Genomic DNA, 19242 nt, shown 5'->3' on the forward strand with positions numbered 1-19242 from the left:
TATTGTAAGGCTCCTTCAAAGCATTGAACATACGTTTTAATCTCAAACTTGGCCACGGGTTTTGTTTCCATGATATATATATATATATATATATATATATATATATATAAACAAACATGCCAAGGGCAACGTAGGGGAAATTACTTGTACTTACTGATTGCATAAAAGAAATGATAAATTAATGGTAATGAAAGTGGATTAAAAAACATATTGCCGTAGTCGGGGAACGATCCTACGTCTTCGCATTATGTGTGCGGTGCTCTAACCAATTGAGCTACCACGGCGCCATTTCGCCCATCTACTTTCTTGAGTATTTATGTTTTTACTACTACAACTTTGGGAGTGTTAGCCAGCACCACCACTCATATATATATATATATATATATATATATATATATATAATAATTTGTAATCGTTCTATGGCCTATTGGATTCTATAAATGTATAGCAAAATTCCTTAGTAGCAAGTCAACCAGTCGCAACATCTGTAATTAAGTCAGCCATGGGGGAGATTTGAAAAGTGCTAACTAAATTATGGTCTCGTTGCGATTGTGTGCCGGTAAACTTGCGTAATATTGTTGAGCAACGATGACAATAGTAATTATCTTGCTTTATCATCTATATGACGTTTTCGTTTCGAATGAGCTTTGAAAACAATGGAATAATAGCTCTCGGAGGCTAAATTAAACTATTTATTACCGTATAACTCATGTATGACGGCAAATTATCTTAACTACTAATCGACACTGCACGAACGTTCGAAGCCTAGAATGATAGAACAGCACACACGGGCGAAACGAGGCCAATCACTTTCATATGGTGAATTCGTTACAGCACACAAGGGCTTAGGGGGTTAATATAAGAAGACGCAAGGCCGTCCAGAGTCACATCGCTGAATGCAGTTTAATCGAACAAGCCGACACTGTTTCCCTCCTGGCTGAAACACTACACTCCCCCCCCCCCCCCCCCCGCGACCCCCATTTCCTTGTTGTAACCCTCTGTGCAAAGCTTCGTGGCCTCTCGTATTCCAGAGTGCACGATCGTCGCCGAGACGTCAGTGCCGCCAGCGATGCGGTGCCCGGAACAAAAAAAAAAAAGAAAGAAAGAAAATACGTACCGCCCTGACAGGCGGAGCCAATGCATCTGACGTCTTCCGACCGAAGCCAGGACGCAGGAGATAATGCACGATGCGCGAGGCCAAGAAATGCCGGTGCGTAGGGTGACCCGCCTATATCCGCGGAAACGTGATGGAGGAAGATGCAGCGGCTGCGTAGAGTATGAAAATACATTATACCTACCCCCCCCCCCCCGCAATCCCCTTCTCTACCGCCGCGGATATCGTGGTTCCTTCGCTCAAGGCAGACACCTCGGCGTGCAAATGTGATGACCCTTAGGTTAGATGGGCGTGAGAAGTCTCCAGATAGCACGCAGGCAGTAAGAGTAACGCGCATTTTTAGACACTTGAGCCGGACGGTAACGGCACGTTATTCGTTATTTGTGCGTGCTATAACGAAATATGGGAGACGAGCACCAAGGGTATCAATCCCGTCGCATAGCATCCACCCATTTATTTGAATGGTTATTTGTGCCAATCCATGCTGCCTTCACCCCACACTCTCTCTCGCTCTCTCTCTCTCTCTCTTTTTTTTTCTTTCACGTGATAAAAGGGTAAGTTTGTCGAAGACCAGCTCTTAGCGATTTCTTCAGTCTACGAAAATTCATCATAGTCCGGTCTTTGAGTGCTTCCTGTATATACACCGTGTAGTTGTGCTTTACATTCATCCGGAAACTCGTTGATACGATGTGTGCATGAATATGGAGAAAAGCATAAGGCGCGCAGTCGGTGAACAACTGGAACAGTGGCACAACCTTGTGGATTACATGTCCCGCAAAAGGATAAAGTAGACCTATTTGACTCAATTACCTGCAACTGGTTTTGCGTGCCTGCAGCGACTCTTACATTATATCTTCCCATAATACACGAATAGTATGGTACACTGTAAAGTAATTTGTAGCCTTAAAGATGAATAAGGGTTAAAATCTGTCTATAACTCGCACCCTTAATTTCACCCAAAAAAGGGTGTCAGTGGGCGAGTTATAGACACATAGACTCTTATTCACTTTTAAGGGTGCAAGTTATATTGCAGATTAGTTACTTCATGAACTGTTTATATTAAAGTGCAGCAGGCGGACCCTCGGAACTATCAACCACAGTTTCAGCACAGCTGCTCTTCTTCTTTTTTTTTTTTTTTACCCACGTCAAAAGCAGGAAATTTTTCTCCCTCATGTTCACGTCGATCCAAAGGCATCCGGCAAAACAAGCATCGTTCGTGATCTCCTGCAGCGTGAGAAGGCAAGAATCGCTATTATCCCACGCAGGCCCAGCTCATTAACAATGACTTTGCGCGCTGATATAATGTCTCCCATTCATTGCTTCTCGGTGGCTCAGTTCACTGCTCGCGCTCGGTCGCGACGCGGGTAGTTCGCTTAGTGCCGCTGGCAATGTTAGGGACATGCTGCGACAGATTGTTTCTTTATGCTCTCCTGCGCGTTCGCAAGCCTGACGTGGAGGCATGCCGTTCTCGACATAAACAACCATTGTCCGCGGGTGAGCCTTCGTAACGTTCACCTTCAGATTTAGTTGGTCAATTTTGGCGCTACTGTCCTCTACATCGCGTTTTCATGTTTCCACGCTGCACTCAGTTCCATCGTGGCGGCCATGACAGGTTTCGGGCTCCGCAATTACTTCCGGCAGACGCAGTCTGCGAAAGCGTAGCCTTCGAGATATGTTTGTGCTAATAAGGGCTAACTGCAGCTGGAGCGTTGATCTCAACACTACGAATTGGCGACGTAGTAAGGTCAGCGAATGTCAAGCCACCTACCAGAATAAATGCATGACAATCATAGAGTTCAGTGCCCGCTCATTTTTCCAGTTGTCCTCCTCTTTCTGTTACTTGTTGGAGCGTGCGTCAAGGTGTGATGAAGCTCTTGTTCGAGTTGCTGGTTGTCTTGAACGTAGGTTTTATTAAAGAGATAGTTATTCCCGTCCGTCTGTACACATTTGTTCCGAACATGTTTCTATACAATTTGACTGTTGCCGATAATACGGTTGTTCCACATAAGCACATTTATTCGAAGACGCGGGTATATTACTTGCGTCGCGGATTATAACATTTACTTCGCTATAGTAATAACGAATTTATAAGCAGGTTAATCATGAGCAGTAGCTCATCAACTGCTGAAACATAATGTATAGTTGCCACGCGGCGTAATGTCGGAGTGAAATTACATGTAAGCACGTAGCGTAGAGGCCCTATTCATATAGATATTGCAACAGCAACTTACGAAATGTAGTGATAGCTGTTGCAGTACCTGCATCTGCACAAGTAAGCTCGAGAAAGTGTTATGAGAGGAGCTGCTTTATATAATTCTAAAATTTCTGAAATTGTCTGGTGGCGAACAGGCCGCTCATCTCACACGACTGGGCTGTTGCTATAAACGCACTAAACAATCCCACTGCCTCAATTTGTGAACACGATTCTCGTTAAAACACTTCTACGGAGATGACATAATAGCGAAATTAATCAGCCCGCTTTTCATATCACCCTCCCCCCCTCTTTTTTTTTTTGTATTCTGAGGTTCGTGTTTCATTAAAATGAAGAGAACCAGTTACCCTGACATTATGTTTATTCTTGTTTTAGTAAATGAAGTGTTAAGTATTTTAATTATTTTAAGCGTTCAATTAAAATATATTATTTTATAATATTGTTTCTTGTAGTATTATAGCACGCTTAGGGGCATTGGCAACAAATTGACGGGAATATTCATGTTTAGCTGATACAAGAAGGAGCTATATAAATTGAGCTTAGCGTGTCGTATATTTTACTGTATAGCCACTACTGCATATTATAGCTCAAATACCTTTGGTGCATTGTCTGAAAAAAAAATCATGAGCCATATTCCGCTCTTTGAAGGCGTATGACCAGTGAAGCTGTTTGTCACACGACACAGAGGCGACACAGAATTTCGAACAAAGGTACGAACACATTTATTGTCCTGATTGGTGGCCATCGTGACGATAGGTACGCACACTATTCTGGTATCATCTCTGTTAATAAATGCGTAAGCATTTGCATGTCTACCCAAATAGAAATTTGTCCGAGGAAGAAGTGCCCACAGCTCACTGGCGTTCTGGGCCTTTCCCTGTTATGCAATTTTTTTATGTTTTTGCCATTTTCGTGAGAGTCACTTCATGAAAGATGACCAAGAAGATGTTCCCACAACCAGCTTAACAAGGTAAGTCGTCTGCTTCATCGCTCACTATTGGACGACGTACCTTTGGAAGCTCGGACCAGCTCGATTCCTCGGAGAACTCAACGCCAGAAGCCATGGATTCTGACAGCGAGGGTAGTCATGGGCCGCCGTACGAAGAAGATGCGCCGTATGTCTACTGACACGGCTTCATCGAATCAGATTGAGCAGGAATCCTTCGTGGTTTCTTACGTACCGCTCTCGAAGTCACACAGCATGAACTCCCTCAGCAGGCAGTTTCTAACCGAATTTTTTAAAAGTGTGGCCCCTGGGCAAATCAACGAGATCAGGATCAACGCTCGCAAGAACATCCTGACAATAGATGTGAAAAATTCCGCAATACTGGATAAGTTAAGTTCCACAGTTAAGCGCAATCCCCATCCGCTCCTTTATTACTTACGGGGAGGAGACAACGACTGGTGTGATTTCCGACGTGGAGTTTGACATCAACCATGCGGACCTCAAGAGTGTCTGGTAACCGATGCGCATTCTTGAGATTCACAGCTTGGGGAACTCCCGATGTATCAAGTTAATATTCGCTTCTTCGACATTACCAGCGTCTGTCAAAGTGGGTTACGGGGTACACCATGTACGACCATTCGTTCCGAGGCCCGTTCAGTGCCGGAAATGTCTAAAGATAGGACACGCGAGCGCTGCTTGTAGAAGTAAAGGCTCCTGCTCGCGTTGGGGCGGAGAGCTTAATACCACCGACTGTGTTGCCTATTCATTTAAATGTCCCAGCAGTACTGGCTCTCACGAAGCGACTTCGAAGGAATGCCCAGAGATGAAACAAGAAGCTCGTATTCTTCGAAAAGTGGCCAGAGACCAATCTTCACGTAAAGAGGCTGCTCAGTCTGTTCGCCAAAGTGACCAACGCTCGCGACAGAAGCGCCGCAAAGCAATTTCAGAAGAACTACACAGCGGGGCACAGGCGCCACGACCACATCTGCCTGTGCGTGCATCGAGGACGGTAACGGCGCCTACTGCTAATTCAAGATCGACGACAGCACGCGGCAAACGTTCACCTCCACCGGCTGATACACACACGGAGTGGCCTTTGCTGCTCTCTAGGCGCACGGCCATGCCAGCGGGCCCTAGTGGTCCTCTGCGCCATGAAGCTAAGAATGATAGGGCCAATAAAATCGGTGGCACTAAGGGCAAGCAAGGAGATGGACACAATGAGAAGTAGAGCGTACAGGAAATGCTGAAGCACCTGGTGGAGTCAATGCGCGCGATTCTCGGTCGTCTCTAGAATCCGGCCACTAAAAGTGCCCTGCAGGTGCTCGCCGTGCTCGAGCCACTTATCGCAGCTCTTTACATGCTATAAAGCTTCTGTTTGGTGCTTGTACTGCTCACGCAGGGGAGGCCCACACACCAGCTTTGTCCTAGCGCCTTTAAGTTCACTTGATTTCATGACTACTGACTAGATACGGAACCAGATAGTGGCTTCATGAATGAGCTTTATGAATGTTTATTATCAGAATGTTGAACTTGCTTTCACCGTTGCGCATCGCTTTTTCTATGTCATCATCATCCCTCATCACACCTTTATGTCCCTGTTCCCCCTCCGCCTGTGTAGAGTAGCAGGCTAGAGCGCGTTAGCTCAGGCTGACCTCTCTGCCTTCATTCAAATAAAATATCTCTCTCTTTTCCGTCACATACCACAATGAATGGCTCACATCCCTTTAGGCAATGGCTCATACCCCCGTAAAAGCAAAAGCTTTTACGCAAGAAAGAAGCAAGCAAAAAAGAAGGAAAAGAAGAAGAAAGAAAATATTATCTACCTGAGAGTCTACTTATATTGAAAATGGTTCCTGTTGATAACTAATCTACTGAAAATGCGTATCCGAGTGATGAATCGTATAAAAACTGAGGTTGAACAACGCGAATAAAACAAGGACACGAAGGAACAAATGGCACAGAGAAGCGCTTGTCTGTGTTTGTGCGTTCGTGTATGTGCGCGTGCGCGCGCCCACGCCTTTCGACGATGCCTCCTCGCGTGGAGGCCTCGTTGATGTCGGTGCCTACAACGGCGGCGCCTAACTCACCACTCTTTCTCTCATTCCCGTGATTATGGATCGACCTAGGCTCTACGTCGAGGCCGCGTTAACGAGATATTCAGGTGTAGGTAACTCACCGGCACCATAGTTATAGTTAGCACAGTTACTACTAAGGGAATGGCGCGGTACTTGGACAATTTTTTTTTTAAATGATGTCGCGCAGCAGCCTAACCACGGTCTGCAGTCAGCGCTTACGTTGCAGCGCACTCCAAACACGCCACGCCTCGTAACGGCCGGCACGACACGCAAGACCTCGCGATACAGAACGGCGCACAAATACGGTGCGTGCATGCATAGCAAGTAGTGGAGGCCTCCAGCTACAAAAATGCCGAGAAGCGGGACGCCTTCGCTTGCCTGGATTCAAGAACAAAAGGCCTAGGAAGAAGAAAACAAATAGAGAGAGAGAGAGAGAGACAAGGAGACAGAGAGAAAGATAGAGGGGGAGAGAGAGAGAGAAAGAGAAGGAGGCAGGGTCAGGAGTGCCGAAGGGGGAGGAGCCTCCTGGAAACTCGACACTGCAATCAATTACGCGCGCCAGGGAGCGCCACGCCGCAGCGGCCGCCACCACGCTCCCGTGTACGCGGTCCGAAAACAAAAGGGCCGCACCTCGGCGAACGGAAGTCGAACCCGGCTCCCGCGCAAACACTGCGTGGAGGCACGCGAGCACTGCATGTGCGTGTCGCGCGCAACTCCGGCCGCCGTTGGCGGGACGCGCTCGAAATCTCTGCATTATACGAGCCACGCGTGTAGACACGCCATATTGAACGACGAGACGAGGAAAAAGAGAAAGTAGCGGTGAAAAAAAAAAAAAAAGAAAGCAGCCGGAAAAGAAGAGGGCGAGACATGAGGAGGACGAGATTACAAAAAAAGATAAGCAAACGAGCAGCAATGTATACGCTTTTTTTTTTTTTTTTAACAGAGGACTACATAAGGTGAAGCATAATCATGTACGAGAATTATGCACGTCCGCGCATGTTCTTCTTGTGTTTGATTTCCTCTCGACTGAGCTCGCTTGTAGAGCTTTCACCTTGTCGCATCCGTTTCCGAGAACAGCTAGTGGGCGCAGCCGCCACATGCGATGCGTAGCGGGTATTGTCGCGGAGACAGAGAGAGAGAGAGAGAGATGCGGCGAGCGATTCAAAATATGCTGCAGAAGACCGAAGACCGTTCCGTCGTGCCTCCTCATACACGCGCTTATACAAGGCCCTCCGCAAGCGGGAGAAAAAGCGCGCGATTTCGCGGAAAACGGTCCCGGTATTATAACGACGGTAACCGCTCGTTGCGAGATGGACGACAGCAACCCGCCAATTAAAGGCGGGGCGGAAACGAAACACGCAGGATTTCTTCTCCCTTGTCTTTTCTTTTATCGTTTTCCTTTTTTTTTTCTTTGGGAAGAAGAACCAAACCTAAGATCTATAGAAGAAAGGCAGGCGCTGAACTCTGGGAATGGCAGTGGGAGGCAACGGAAACAATTCGCAGCTCGTGCGCTTCAGAAAGTAGCGCGCAGTATACACTGAGGGCGGACAAAGCGATGCGATTTTTAGGCCGGGCACGTCACCTGCTCAAAAGAGGCAAGGACGGATCGGTGGGAGGCAACAGATCCGTAAGGCCTCGGCTCCGCGGCTCTACTTTTTCTTTCTTTTGGTTTCTCTTTCTTGCTCGAGGCCAACCTCCGAGTTCGTGCTCGCTAATTTTTCTTCGCAATAGCGAGGGAGCGGGCGTTTATTCCCGGCCACCGCTCTCTTCTTTCTACGAAGTCCTTCGGCAGCCGGCGTGTACGTAACGAGAACCGTGCCGAGCGTTGAGCGACAGTGGGAGGGGCGGTCGGGGGCTCATTAGGCAATTAAAGGTCATTTAGGAAACGCCTACTCGGAACGCCGGGGAGAGACAGACGGAGAAGAAGAAGAAACGGACACGAAAGCGAGAGCGAAACGCGCGGAGGTCACGCAGATACGTGTATCTCGGTGAACATGGCGTATGTCGGAGCGTGAACTGCGAGGTTAGGAGAGCCGGTGTTGGCTTTTGCACCTGTGCCGGATCGCGTTTCTCGTAGTGACTTTTCAGTAGACGGCCGGTACACCCGAGACCAAGTTCAAGTTCAAAGTTCGCGTCTGTGAGCTGAAAGCGGCGAAGCGGCGAACTCCTCCCGAAGCAGACGAACTTTGTAGAGTCGAGAAGCGGAATGAAAGCGCAGTTGTAACACTTCTCGGGACATGCTCTTCGCTGATTAATGCTTTCGCTGCCTCTTGTTTGTTTGGCAGCTTATAGCAACGTACGCGCCTCTGACTGAGCGCCTCGAAAACTTTCTTCGAGTCTGCGAGCCGAACAATTTACGGGCATTCCCGGTAAACGTTTACCGACGATCGAGAACCAATCTCTTCCGGTGAGTTAGCGTACACGACGCTCAGTATTTTTTTCCCAAAGATCCTTAAGATTCCAGCGCGCAGTGAACGAACGATCTGGGAAATGCCTGCTGTGTCGTTAAGGGGGCTCGGAAGGCGCGCGCAAAGCGCGAGAGAAGGCGGGAATTAAGGACGTAGTAATTATGCGCGCTCCTCTGCACACCCGAAGCGCTGTCGCGTTTAGTCGTCGCATCTGGAAGGCGCCGCTGACGTGATGTGCAATTAGGGTGACGCAATGGTTCTCCGACCGCCTATCCGCTCCTCCCGCTCTTGTCTCGCAGTCTGCTGTGTGTGTACCTGGAGAAGACGCCCACTTCTTTTTGTTTGATTGTTGTTTTTTCGACCTCACGCCCGCGGATGTTGAGCGGCACACAGGTCCGGTTTGATAATGCCGCGATAACGATGGCGGACGATGAATGCAATGCGGTGCAATGATTTGGCCTGATGTCGCAATGACGACGCCCCCGAAGAAATACAACTTTCTTGTTTTCGCGGAAGGGACCGCTGGTCGGGCAAAGCTCTTCGGAGCTGTCGTTTCTGTTTGTATGGCTTTTGTTTAAGGTAAATGCCGTTCAGTGTTTCGGTGTCACGGGACGGCTACATTGGAGCGTTAATCTGGCACGAGGTATATCTTTGTTCGTCGATCGCTACCGAACAACGAGTACACTGGCCCATCCAAAGGGGGGTCCCTGACTACATGCTAGCGATCAAGGCCGGCAATTACTCCGCCCGAGCGTCTCTTACAACATCACTGCGGTGTTTCACCCCATGTCCATCAGACCAATCTCTCTTAAGAATCCGATAAGGACACGTGAAGTTTCTTTACGGGCTATAACTGGTCCTTCGGGAAACACAAGGTGTTTTCGTTGATTTTCCGGAGAGCGTCCCTTTCGTCTCGAAATTTTGTGCACGAACACAGAAAGTGTTCAACATCTCCTGTCTCGTCGCATGTCGTACAGTTCAGAGAATTGATGTGCCCCGTCTTAAATATCTATGCTGCTGTACTAGCAGATCCTGCCCTCATTCGATACAGAAGGAAGGCTTCCTCTCGACAAAATCTCTTGGTCACGCATGACATATGTGGTGGAACTCAAAGTGACCCAAAGTGATTTCGAATGTCAGATTTCTTACCTTGATTGTTCTCTGGGCCCTTGACTTTGGGAGGATGATGGAGCGCTGCGTATGCAAGAGCATCAGCTTTTTCGTTGCCAGCAATGCCAGTGAGGGAGGGAATCCACTTAAACTTTACCATAAAGTCTTTGTTGCCGAGTTCTTTCACGAGGGCTAGGGATTTGCGCGGGAACTTGATGGACGGTTGGCCATGGTAGAGTTATTGCAACACGGCCTTTCAGTCGATAAGGAGGACTGCATTTTGTGTAGGCAATGTCTCTAGTTTGCGTAGAGTAGCAGCTATTGCCACACCTTCCATGACTGTCAACGAAGCTATACAGTCCAGACGGCCAGACCACGCATATTATAGAGAGCGAATAAAGAACGCGTCTGCGCAGCGATCTTCGTGTCTACTTTGACAGAGCCATCTGCGTATACTTGGAGGTGATTCGAGTAAGTCGTGTTCAAATGATCAAGAACTAGTGAATTGGCTCTTGCAGCTGGAATGCAGCTCTTTGACTGCAGTAGGCATACTCTTAAGTTGCATGTTATATCCTCGAATACCCAGGATAGGTCTGCTTTTTCCCTCTGTCTCGAGGAACGTAATCCTAAGACTCGAAGATTGCTCAGGGCTGCATAAAAGTGTGAAGGTGGCCTGTTACCTACACGTCTTAAGATGGCTTTGCTGTGCGAACACTCACTCAGGCGTACTAGTTGGTTCATGAAAGTCTGGGAAGCTTCGAGCACGTACTACATTGTACCGTGCGAGACATTCATTTTTCTTCTATCTTGCGATCGCTAATCCACCTTAAGAAACGCGGGGTAGCCAAACTGACAACCGTCTGGCTGACATACCACTGATACCAGTCTTTCCTTGTAGACCAGTGTTAAGCTTAATTTGGTTATTATCTCCCAATTTGCTTGGACGACTGCGTCGCTGAGCAGACTAGGCCGATTCTGAAGACTGCAATTCAGTCGTGGTGACTTGCGTGGGCATATCCTGCGTCATACCAGCGCACAATGTTCTCTCGCAAGGGTTACAAACCCTTGCGAGAGAACCTGGTTTGTAATGCGGGTCGCCCGTAGAGGCAGTGTAACGTCAACTCACCGACACGCCTCACGGCATTAACCAATAGAACAAACCAAAAAGTGCCACCCGCAGCCTGTCTCAGCTGACATATACCGGGAAGATATCACCTAGAGGACCATCCTCCGATGATCCCTGCGGAATTTTAATGGTTGATTAGCACTCTTAGTGAACTTCATCCACTTTGCAGTATGTTTTTTGTGTCCTTTCATGTCTAACATTTTTTGCATGCCCAGTGACTCAAGTTGTCTACTAGCTTGGGCCGCTAGGTATGTGTCGACTGCTGTATTGCCGAGCGGACAACACGGCCTACTAGTTATGTTGCTCTAACAGACAACTTGCTGCTGACTGCTGTCTGGCCTTGTAGACAACATGGGACACATGGGTGGGGGTCACTGGGTATGTGTGTATATAAAACAATTAAGAGATAGCACGTCAAGCTCTCTCTCGTACATACCACAACTCTGTCTCTTTACTGTCATCGTGATAATCATCATTACAATAATCATCGTAACAATTGAAACATATCCATCACCAATTGCACACCCATCCAAGCAAAGATTGATAATTACATTGACGCCGCCAATCATCTTCAAAGAATGGACGAGCCGCGAATTTTTCTTTCTTTCGCTCTATCTCTGTTCGTAGACGTCTTTGAATGATTATTCGTGCTCCAACTCCCTACAACAAGAAATAAGAAAGGAAGAACATTCCCATTCAGAACTTCCGCACTAACACATTACAATTGACGCGAAGCCTGTTCTGCACGGCACAAATGACGTCACCGCGTCGCGCCGCACTAACGCCCGCAGATACGAACATACGATGCTTCGCCACAGTGCCGTTTTTGAAAACTCATCCTTATGAACGTTTTTTTTTTTTCGTGTTTCCGCTTAGATAGTCGTGAGGCTCAAGATAAGCAAACTTGTCTTGCAGCATAATGCCTTCCGAGGAACTGTTTAGATGTTCCACTTCTGGAACGGATTCGATGTCTGCGAAAAGAGAACTCGACGCAGAGGATGTGTGCAAGTCCTTTTTTTTTTTTTTTTGTCGACCTTGTACGCGGTCCTTTCACTTTTCTTTTCTTCGGGAACAACTCTAATGGAGGTGCGAGAGCTGGGAATACAAAGATTTTCTTGGCGCAAGACACAGCTGCGGCTCTAGTAAAGGTTTTTAGAAGTATTCGCTTATGTGAATCACAGTTCTGGCTGTAAGCAATAACAAGTGTTTATTGACAAAAAATGATGACGAATAAAGGAGCACAGTGGGGCCTCGCTCCGAGCCAGTGAGCACCGCGAAGTTCCGAGCTGAGTCAAGCTCGCCTTTTTTGAGGAAGCAGTAAAGATTGCAGTGGGCTATAAGACGAAGAAAAAACAAAGCTGTACACAAGATTAGACTTACCTTTCGTTTTCTGTACATATTAATTATTAGTATTATTCTTTTGCACAAATCTATTTCTACTTATCCGCAATGATACTCCAGCACGCGAGAAACGGGGTTTTTTTGGCCTTCCAGTACACACACAGAAAAATGGAAGGGGGTAGAGGGATCAGGGGGTGCTGCAGGGAGTGCAAGTACTGGAAAACTGCTATATCTTTTATCGAGCTTTGTATTGTTGCATTTGTAATTCTAACTCTATTTGTAATTGGTGATTTTTAGTTATCTAATTCAGATGTGTTTATTGCCCTCGCAGTGCTTTCTCGACAAATTTTATATATTTTGTGTATTATATATTTAGCTAACGACATGTGCAAATGCTCTGCGCACCTTCTTTGTAGCGGGCTTGCCAGTCATCGTGAGGGTATAGGCCCACCCCGATAGTGTCACCACATGACATCTAAGGCTAAATGTACGTGAGATGTTCTCCAATGTCCATTATGGGCTTGACATATTGCGTGAGCTTTTAGTCACACCGCAAAAGGGGTGTATAAAACAGAAAACGAGGGAGAAACAAAAGAAGTCGTAAACGACGAGCAACAGCAACTGGTGCTTACAGTTTCACCAATCCAACCCCTGATGTGTGCATGGAAAACGAACGAGAGAGAAGGGACGGAAGATGTTCTAGCATTACTATTGAGTACGGCAATAAAATTGTCATGAGTGATAAACTCGTGATATCATTTAAGTCTACTCGCGCAGAGTAAGCAAAGAGTAACTTGCCCCCGCATTCAGAAATACATCTTAACTTGAAGCGCATGCTTGACATGACCTAAATGACGCCTGCCATGAACGCGGCAAAGAAAACGTAATGAGCGTCTGCATGTGGCGCGTTCACGTTAGGCGTAATTTAGATCAAGTCAAGCATGCGCTTCAAGTGAAGATGCATTTTGAATACGGCAGTTAGAGTGCAAAGTTGCCATATAGCAAGAAAGCATTAGAGGGAATGCAAGATATCCTACGGGCTAATCCCTTCTATGGTCAGTACACTGCGCAACGAACAGAATTTTAGTTCATCAGGGTATTCATGTGATGAGAATATTTTTAGCGGGACAGCGCTAAGCGCCCCGCGTATCGCAGAAAACCCAGCTTCGGCGTCCACCGTCACTCGTCCTGTGAGCGAAAGTTTCCGTATATATTATGTATGGCACCAAAGTTCTTCTGCACCGAATTTGCTCAAACCATGTCTTACATTCTTTACAAAGTATATATTCCTCAGAATTTCGAGAAGGACAGCCCACAAACGAATGTTATTAAACAAAACATCGACAGCGCCTGCATTTTACTTTAAAGCTTCTCAGACCGAAATATTATATGCGCGAAACAAAAAATTACCGACGATTACGTTACTTCCTAATGCGAAATTTGAGCGCAGCAAATAAGCTGTTTCACCTTTTCGATAGATTGAGGCAAAGAAATCGAGCAACACATGTATGCGCTATCACAGAATTTTTTTTTTATTTTTCACACGTATTCCTTTAACAAAGACTCCACTAGGTAAGCTTCTGCTTCGGCGGCACGCACCTCTGGATTCTGACGGCGACGGCGCTGGGCCTCTGCTCTGGCAGCTCGTTTAGCAGCAGCAGCAGCAGCAGCAGCAGACGGAGGACTTCCATCGGTCGTCTCGCTCATGGCTCAGAAAGAACTGGCAGATAATTTCGCAGTGGCGAACGGCAGCGGCAATTTCGGCTCGGGCGGTGCACATATACAGATCCGCCGCCACCGATCTGGCTCTCTGATTGCCACCGCACAGGGCGAACGGCAGCGGCAATTTCGGCTCGGGCGGTGCACATATACAGATCCGCCGCCACCGATCTGGCTCTCTGATTGCCACCGCACAGGGGTTGCATTGGAGGAGGAGCGAAGAAAGGAATTAAGTTCGAGCCGGCGCTTTGACAACCGGAGACTCGCAGGAAGAGGGGGGGGGGGGCGGCGTGTACACCCAGCGGCAAACGATGGGGGCAGAAGCGCGCGCAGCAAGCGGACAACACGATAAAGGGAGGAGGGAAGAGATAGCAGCGACTGACTGATGCCGCTGACGCCGATAGTGAGTCAACCCCAGCTGCGGAGTTGGTTTCAGGGACAACGCCGCCGATGCCGACACAAACAATATGATACCCTCGCTTCCGCAGCGCTAAGAACCAGATCTAGCCGTGGGAAGGTGGTCACGTATTCGTCGACGTGCCGGGGCCTACGTGAAATAACCGGCGCGTCGGCAACTGAAGAGCACCCTATCCGCCACACAAGAACAGGGGGGGGGGGACCCTTTCCTCCTCTTTCTGCATGGCGGCGACGGTGTTCTATGCAGTCACGTTATCTTGACTCTCTAGCGGCGTCAGCGGCATCCAGCGGTATCAGTCGGTCGCTGCTAGCGCTGGGGGGATGAAAGGGGGGCGGAGCTGGTTACGAGGCCGACGACAACGCCGACGACGACGCGAAACCCAGGAACGGACGCCAAAGAGCTGCGCTCTAAAAAATTGGAGGACGCTTAAGCTTCGCCTTCAAGAGTGGAACGCGACAGCGTTCCCGTCGACCCGCCAAGGGGTGTAAGACAATGGGCTACGGCTCAGCGACTACGCGCCCCGCATCGGACGCGGTGAGCGTCGAGCAACGCAGCGTTCGGCGCGACAACGAAATGTGCGCCTGAGCAAGCGACGCACGCCTGAGCCTTAGAAACAGCTCGTTTCTAAGGCAACACCGCGTTCACTAGAGGCGCTTTTGTACCGCTTTGAAGCGTGGAACTCGTGGCTCAGTGGTAACGTCTCCGTCTCGCACTCCGGAGACCCTGGTTCGACTCCCACCCAGCCCATCTTGGAAGTCGCTTTTTATTTATGAAGTGCCTGCCGTGATTTATCGCTCACGGCCAACGCCGCGGACGCCGACACCGACGACACCGGCTTTTCTGCGACACGAGCTCCTTAACGCTATCGCGTTAATAATGAGGACGCTTAAGCTTCGCCTATAAGAGCGAAACGCCGATAGCGTTCAGAGACTTCCTACTGCTTTTCATGCTTCCCAGCGACTGCAGCTTATGTAACCGTAACGTTTACCGGGAAATGCTGGCTGCAAACGCTATGCACGAAGGCGAGCTTTCTGGTAGAAACGCGGCCTGTTGCGTGAGTCGATCTCCCGTTATTGATTCGCACTTTTAATATTTCAGTCTGAGAAGAGCTAACATAAAGGGCATGCGCTGTCGATCTTTTTTTTTTCATTACATTTGTTTGTGGGCTGCCGTTCTCAAAACTCCTAGGAATTGCTTTGTAAAGAATGAAAGCCAAAGTATGAGCAACTTTTGTGGTAGAGAAGTGGTTGGGTATGCACGGTTCGCAGTTTGGTGGTTTGGTTCGAAGTTCTTCTTGGAGAAGCGACGTTAAAGTGTTCTATCACATCATCATTGTATATAACCATTGTGTACGCTGTATATATTGAAAATCATTTTGTACATGTGGCATTTAGTTTTTGTGTAACTGTGCCTTTCCGTGGGTATACGTGTTTATATGTTGGTGCGTGAGGACTCGGACACTACTTACGTTGACAACGCGCTTTGTTTCGTTTCTTACATGTTATCGTCCGGGTGGAATCGTGCCGTGATTATGACTCAGTGTTCGTATCGTCTCTTGTCGAAATAAACTTTTTCTAAGCACAACGCCGACGACGCAGAGTTTTCTGCGACACGGGCGCCTTAATGCTATCGGCTTTGTAACAGCAGATCGGCCCACGCAAGATGCCGTGCATATACCAGAAAGTTCGTGCATAGCGTTCTCCGCTTGCGTTTCCCGGTAAACATTACGGTTACATTCGCTGCAGTTGCCGGTATTAGATTTGTCGGACGATCCCACCGCTGTCAACCAGATGTAGGAGTCGTCGGACGATCTCGCCGCTGCCACCATTTGAAGGAGTTGAAGGTCGTAGAGATGAACTCGGTGAACAGCATTTATTTACATTATTTACATCTTAGACAAGACATACATCGACAGTCTAGCGTGACTCCCATATGGAGCCCGCAAGACTAACATGCAGCAAATAGCTTACGAGCACACAGCTCGCGAGTACATTTCGAGCATGACAACGAGCACTCAGCTCACTAGTACATTTCTAGCGCGACAACGAGCACATAGCTCACTACGACGAGCACTCAACAAGCACGCAACGAGCACCCCCAGCAGCCGACAATCGCTGCTTATAAGCTCTCTGCTCGACGTCATAGTTCGACGTCATTCAAGATGACCCGCCCTTTTGGAGGATGAGGACTCTCATACACGTGCCGCACACACACACAGGTGTAAAGGTCCGGAGCCGACGTCAGAGGGGCTTCGTAGAACTCCTTCACTCGCAACGGCGACGAGGCTAGAGGTTGGCGGCGGCATTCCAAGATGAGGTTACCACCGCTGGCGTAACTGGCTGGCAAACTTGCACTGCAGCTGGCCGTTCTTAACACCGGGAAGTATGAGCAGCAGTCAGGGATCTTTGAATGCTATCGGGCGTTCCACTCTTGCGAAGCTTAAGCGTCCTCCAATTTTTTTTCTTTTGTGCTCTGTTAGAGGCTTATGTCAATGAACTCGCTCGTGGGTCCGCTCACTAAGCCTCACATCCCCTTGTTCGAACTATCTTAGAGGTTATATGTCCACACTCATTCAGGCTCAGAGCCGCCCGTGAACCTCAGTCAGAGCCAACCCCAGTGAGTCCGAGGTGAATGCGAGTCTGAGTCGCGGCTCAGGAACACTGCAGGGACACTGTCGCGCACGTCATGCTTCCGGAGAACTCGGGTGATCGTTGGTGCGTGTCGGCGTCTTCGCATCAACTGCCATCATACAGGCATACATGCATAGCAGCCGGAGTCATTGCGGCCACTGATTTGTGGACGCCGGCGACACGTCGCACGATATCCACATCTCCACGCGTCGCGGCGCGTCGCCCTGTTCGCGACCGACGCTTTTTGTCGCGAAGGCGCGTGCTCGGGCTTGCCTACGCGTGCCAGTGGTTGGGGGGCTTAATTTAGTGAGTCGGTGACTGAAAACCTAGAGTGAGCTCGAGTGTGTATGTTTGCTTGTAAGACCGTGAGCTTGAGTGAACCTGACCGATCGAGTCTGATTCAGGTGAACCCGCGTCCAAGTTAAGCCTAAGATAAATACCTATTTTGCGACTGAGCCTGAGTGAGTTCCGTTCATTTTACCGACCTATGTTTTTGCAGCGTAGGGCGTGCAAGCAGACAAAGCTGCTAGTCCGGTGCATTGCTCGACGTTTGCGTGAGTACGTGCGTCTGGCCGTGAGTGAGTGAGTGAGTGAGTGAGTGAGTGAGTGAGTGAGTGAGTGAGTGAGTGAGTGAGTGAGTGAGTGAGTGAGTGAGTGAGTGAGTGAGTGAGTGAGTGAGTGAGTGCGCGCGCGCGCGCGCGCATATGTGTGTCTGTGCACCTACGCGCACACGCAAGCATATATACACAAAAAAAAATTGAGGGAGACGAGAGAAGCAACAAAGAATCGGCGCATCTCTCTGCGGCAGCAGCTGTGCACAACGCACGCGAAGAGAAAATATGTGACTGCCTCTTTAGAGCGCCGCTCCCGAGCTACAGGCCCGAAAAGAGCGGCACTTCTTACACGCTCCGTCGCGCAAGTTTAGGAAGCGCGCCATCGTTTCGTTCCGTTCCACATCTTCTCACTCTGTAGAGCCTTCACGAGCCGCGTGCGGCGCAGAAATGCAAAGTTTAGCGGCCTTTGCATGAAGGACGACCATGTATGGACGACGAGGCTTAAAACATCAATTAAACGCAAGAAGGGTCGACGTCGTAGCCGCCTGTCCTTCAGTCACAAAGCGACTGACTTGGAAGGCGGCGAAAGGAAACGGCGCATCGTGCTCGTGGCTATGACAAAGAGAAACAGAAAGTGTGAAAAGAGTTCTCGCAAGACAGTCGAGCGAGAGCGCGTCAAAGTCCCGCTTTCTGAACAAAGAGCGACGACGACAAACGCTATTTCTTAATGTCTTTTTTAAAATTATTTTTCTTACTTCGGCACTTCTCGCTGGTGCCAACTTCATTCGGCTTTGTGGTGCCGCATGCGAACGAGGCGAGAAATTTCCTTCTTAGCATTTTCTAGTCATATTTGTCACGTCGTGGTCTCACGCTGTCTAACGCGAGAAGGAAAAAAAAACATTACAATGGTGGGGAAAAAAACTGAACATTTTTTTGCAGTATAAAGGGGGAAAGAGAGGTGGGAGGAGATGAAAGAGGCAGAGACGTTCGCCATCATTCGCAGTGGCGTTAAAAGACGCTCTGGAATTCGCGAAAACGTCTTCGGTGCGAGCACGGTTTAGCGCTTAAAAAACATGGGGAAAAAGAAACTCAAATCAGGAGTGCTCTTTGTGTGAAAGCTGCCGCCGCGTCGCATGCGGCGTGTGCGTCTGGGGAGACAATGGCGTTGAATACGAGGGTCTAAGGAATGCGAAACTAAAGAAGAAAAAAAAAAAGACGGAGGACAGATGACAACAACATAACTCGAGGAACGAAAGAGCTCCGTGTCGAAACCGGCGTTTGCACGTGTTGTGCGGTGGTGTCGAACAAAGAGTTCCCGCAGCGCTAACGTACTGCGAAACGCGGGGAAAGAATTAAAGGAGAGGGACAGAAAGAAGGGGAAGGAATGAACGCGTGCTACTTAAAGCTTTGTGGTGCAGGCTACAAGAAGAGCGAGGGACGAACTTGGCGAAAGGCGACAATACTTAACGATCCCTCAGCTTATACTCTAAGCGCGTGTTTTGTTTTGACAGAGAGATTCGTTCCGGTCTTACGGCTTTCGCGCGATAGCCACAGAATGCCTCGGTAAAAAAAAGGATTAAGAAGACGAA

The 19242-nt window shown here is 48.5% G+C and overlaps 1 protein-coding gene across 1 annotated transcript in view; it reads right to left on the reverse strand.

Moving 5' to 3' along the window:
* LOC142578330 (uncharacterized) overlaps positions 1-4390 on the reverse strand; it is a 36922-nt gene extending 32532 nt beyond the window's left edge. The window contains exon 1 of the mRNA XM_075687728.1: positions 4337-4390. Within this exon, the coding sequence (XP_075543843.1) occupies positions 4337-4390 (54 nt within the window). The remainder of the gene's footprint in view (positions 1-4336) is intronic.
* Positions 4391-19242: the final 14852 nt, after the last annotated feature.

This window comes from Dermacentor variabilis, chromosome 4 (genome assembly GCF_050947875.1).
Source record: "Dermacentor variabilis isolate Ectoservices chromosome 4, ASM5094787v1, whole genome shotgun sequence".
NCBI classification, from domain to species: Eukaryota; Metazoa; Arthropoda; class Arachnida; order Ixodida; family Ixodidae; genus Dermacentor; species Dermacentor variabilis.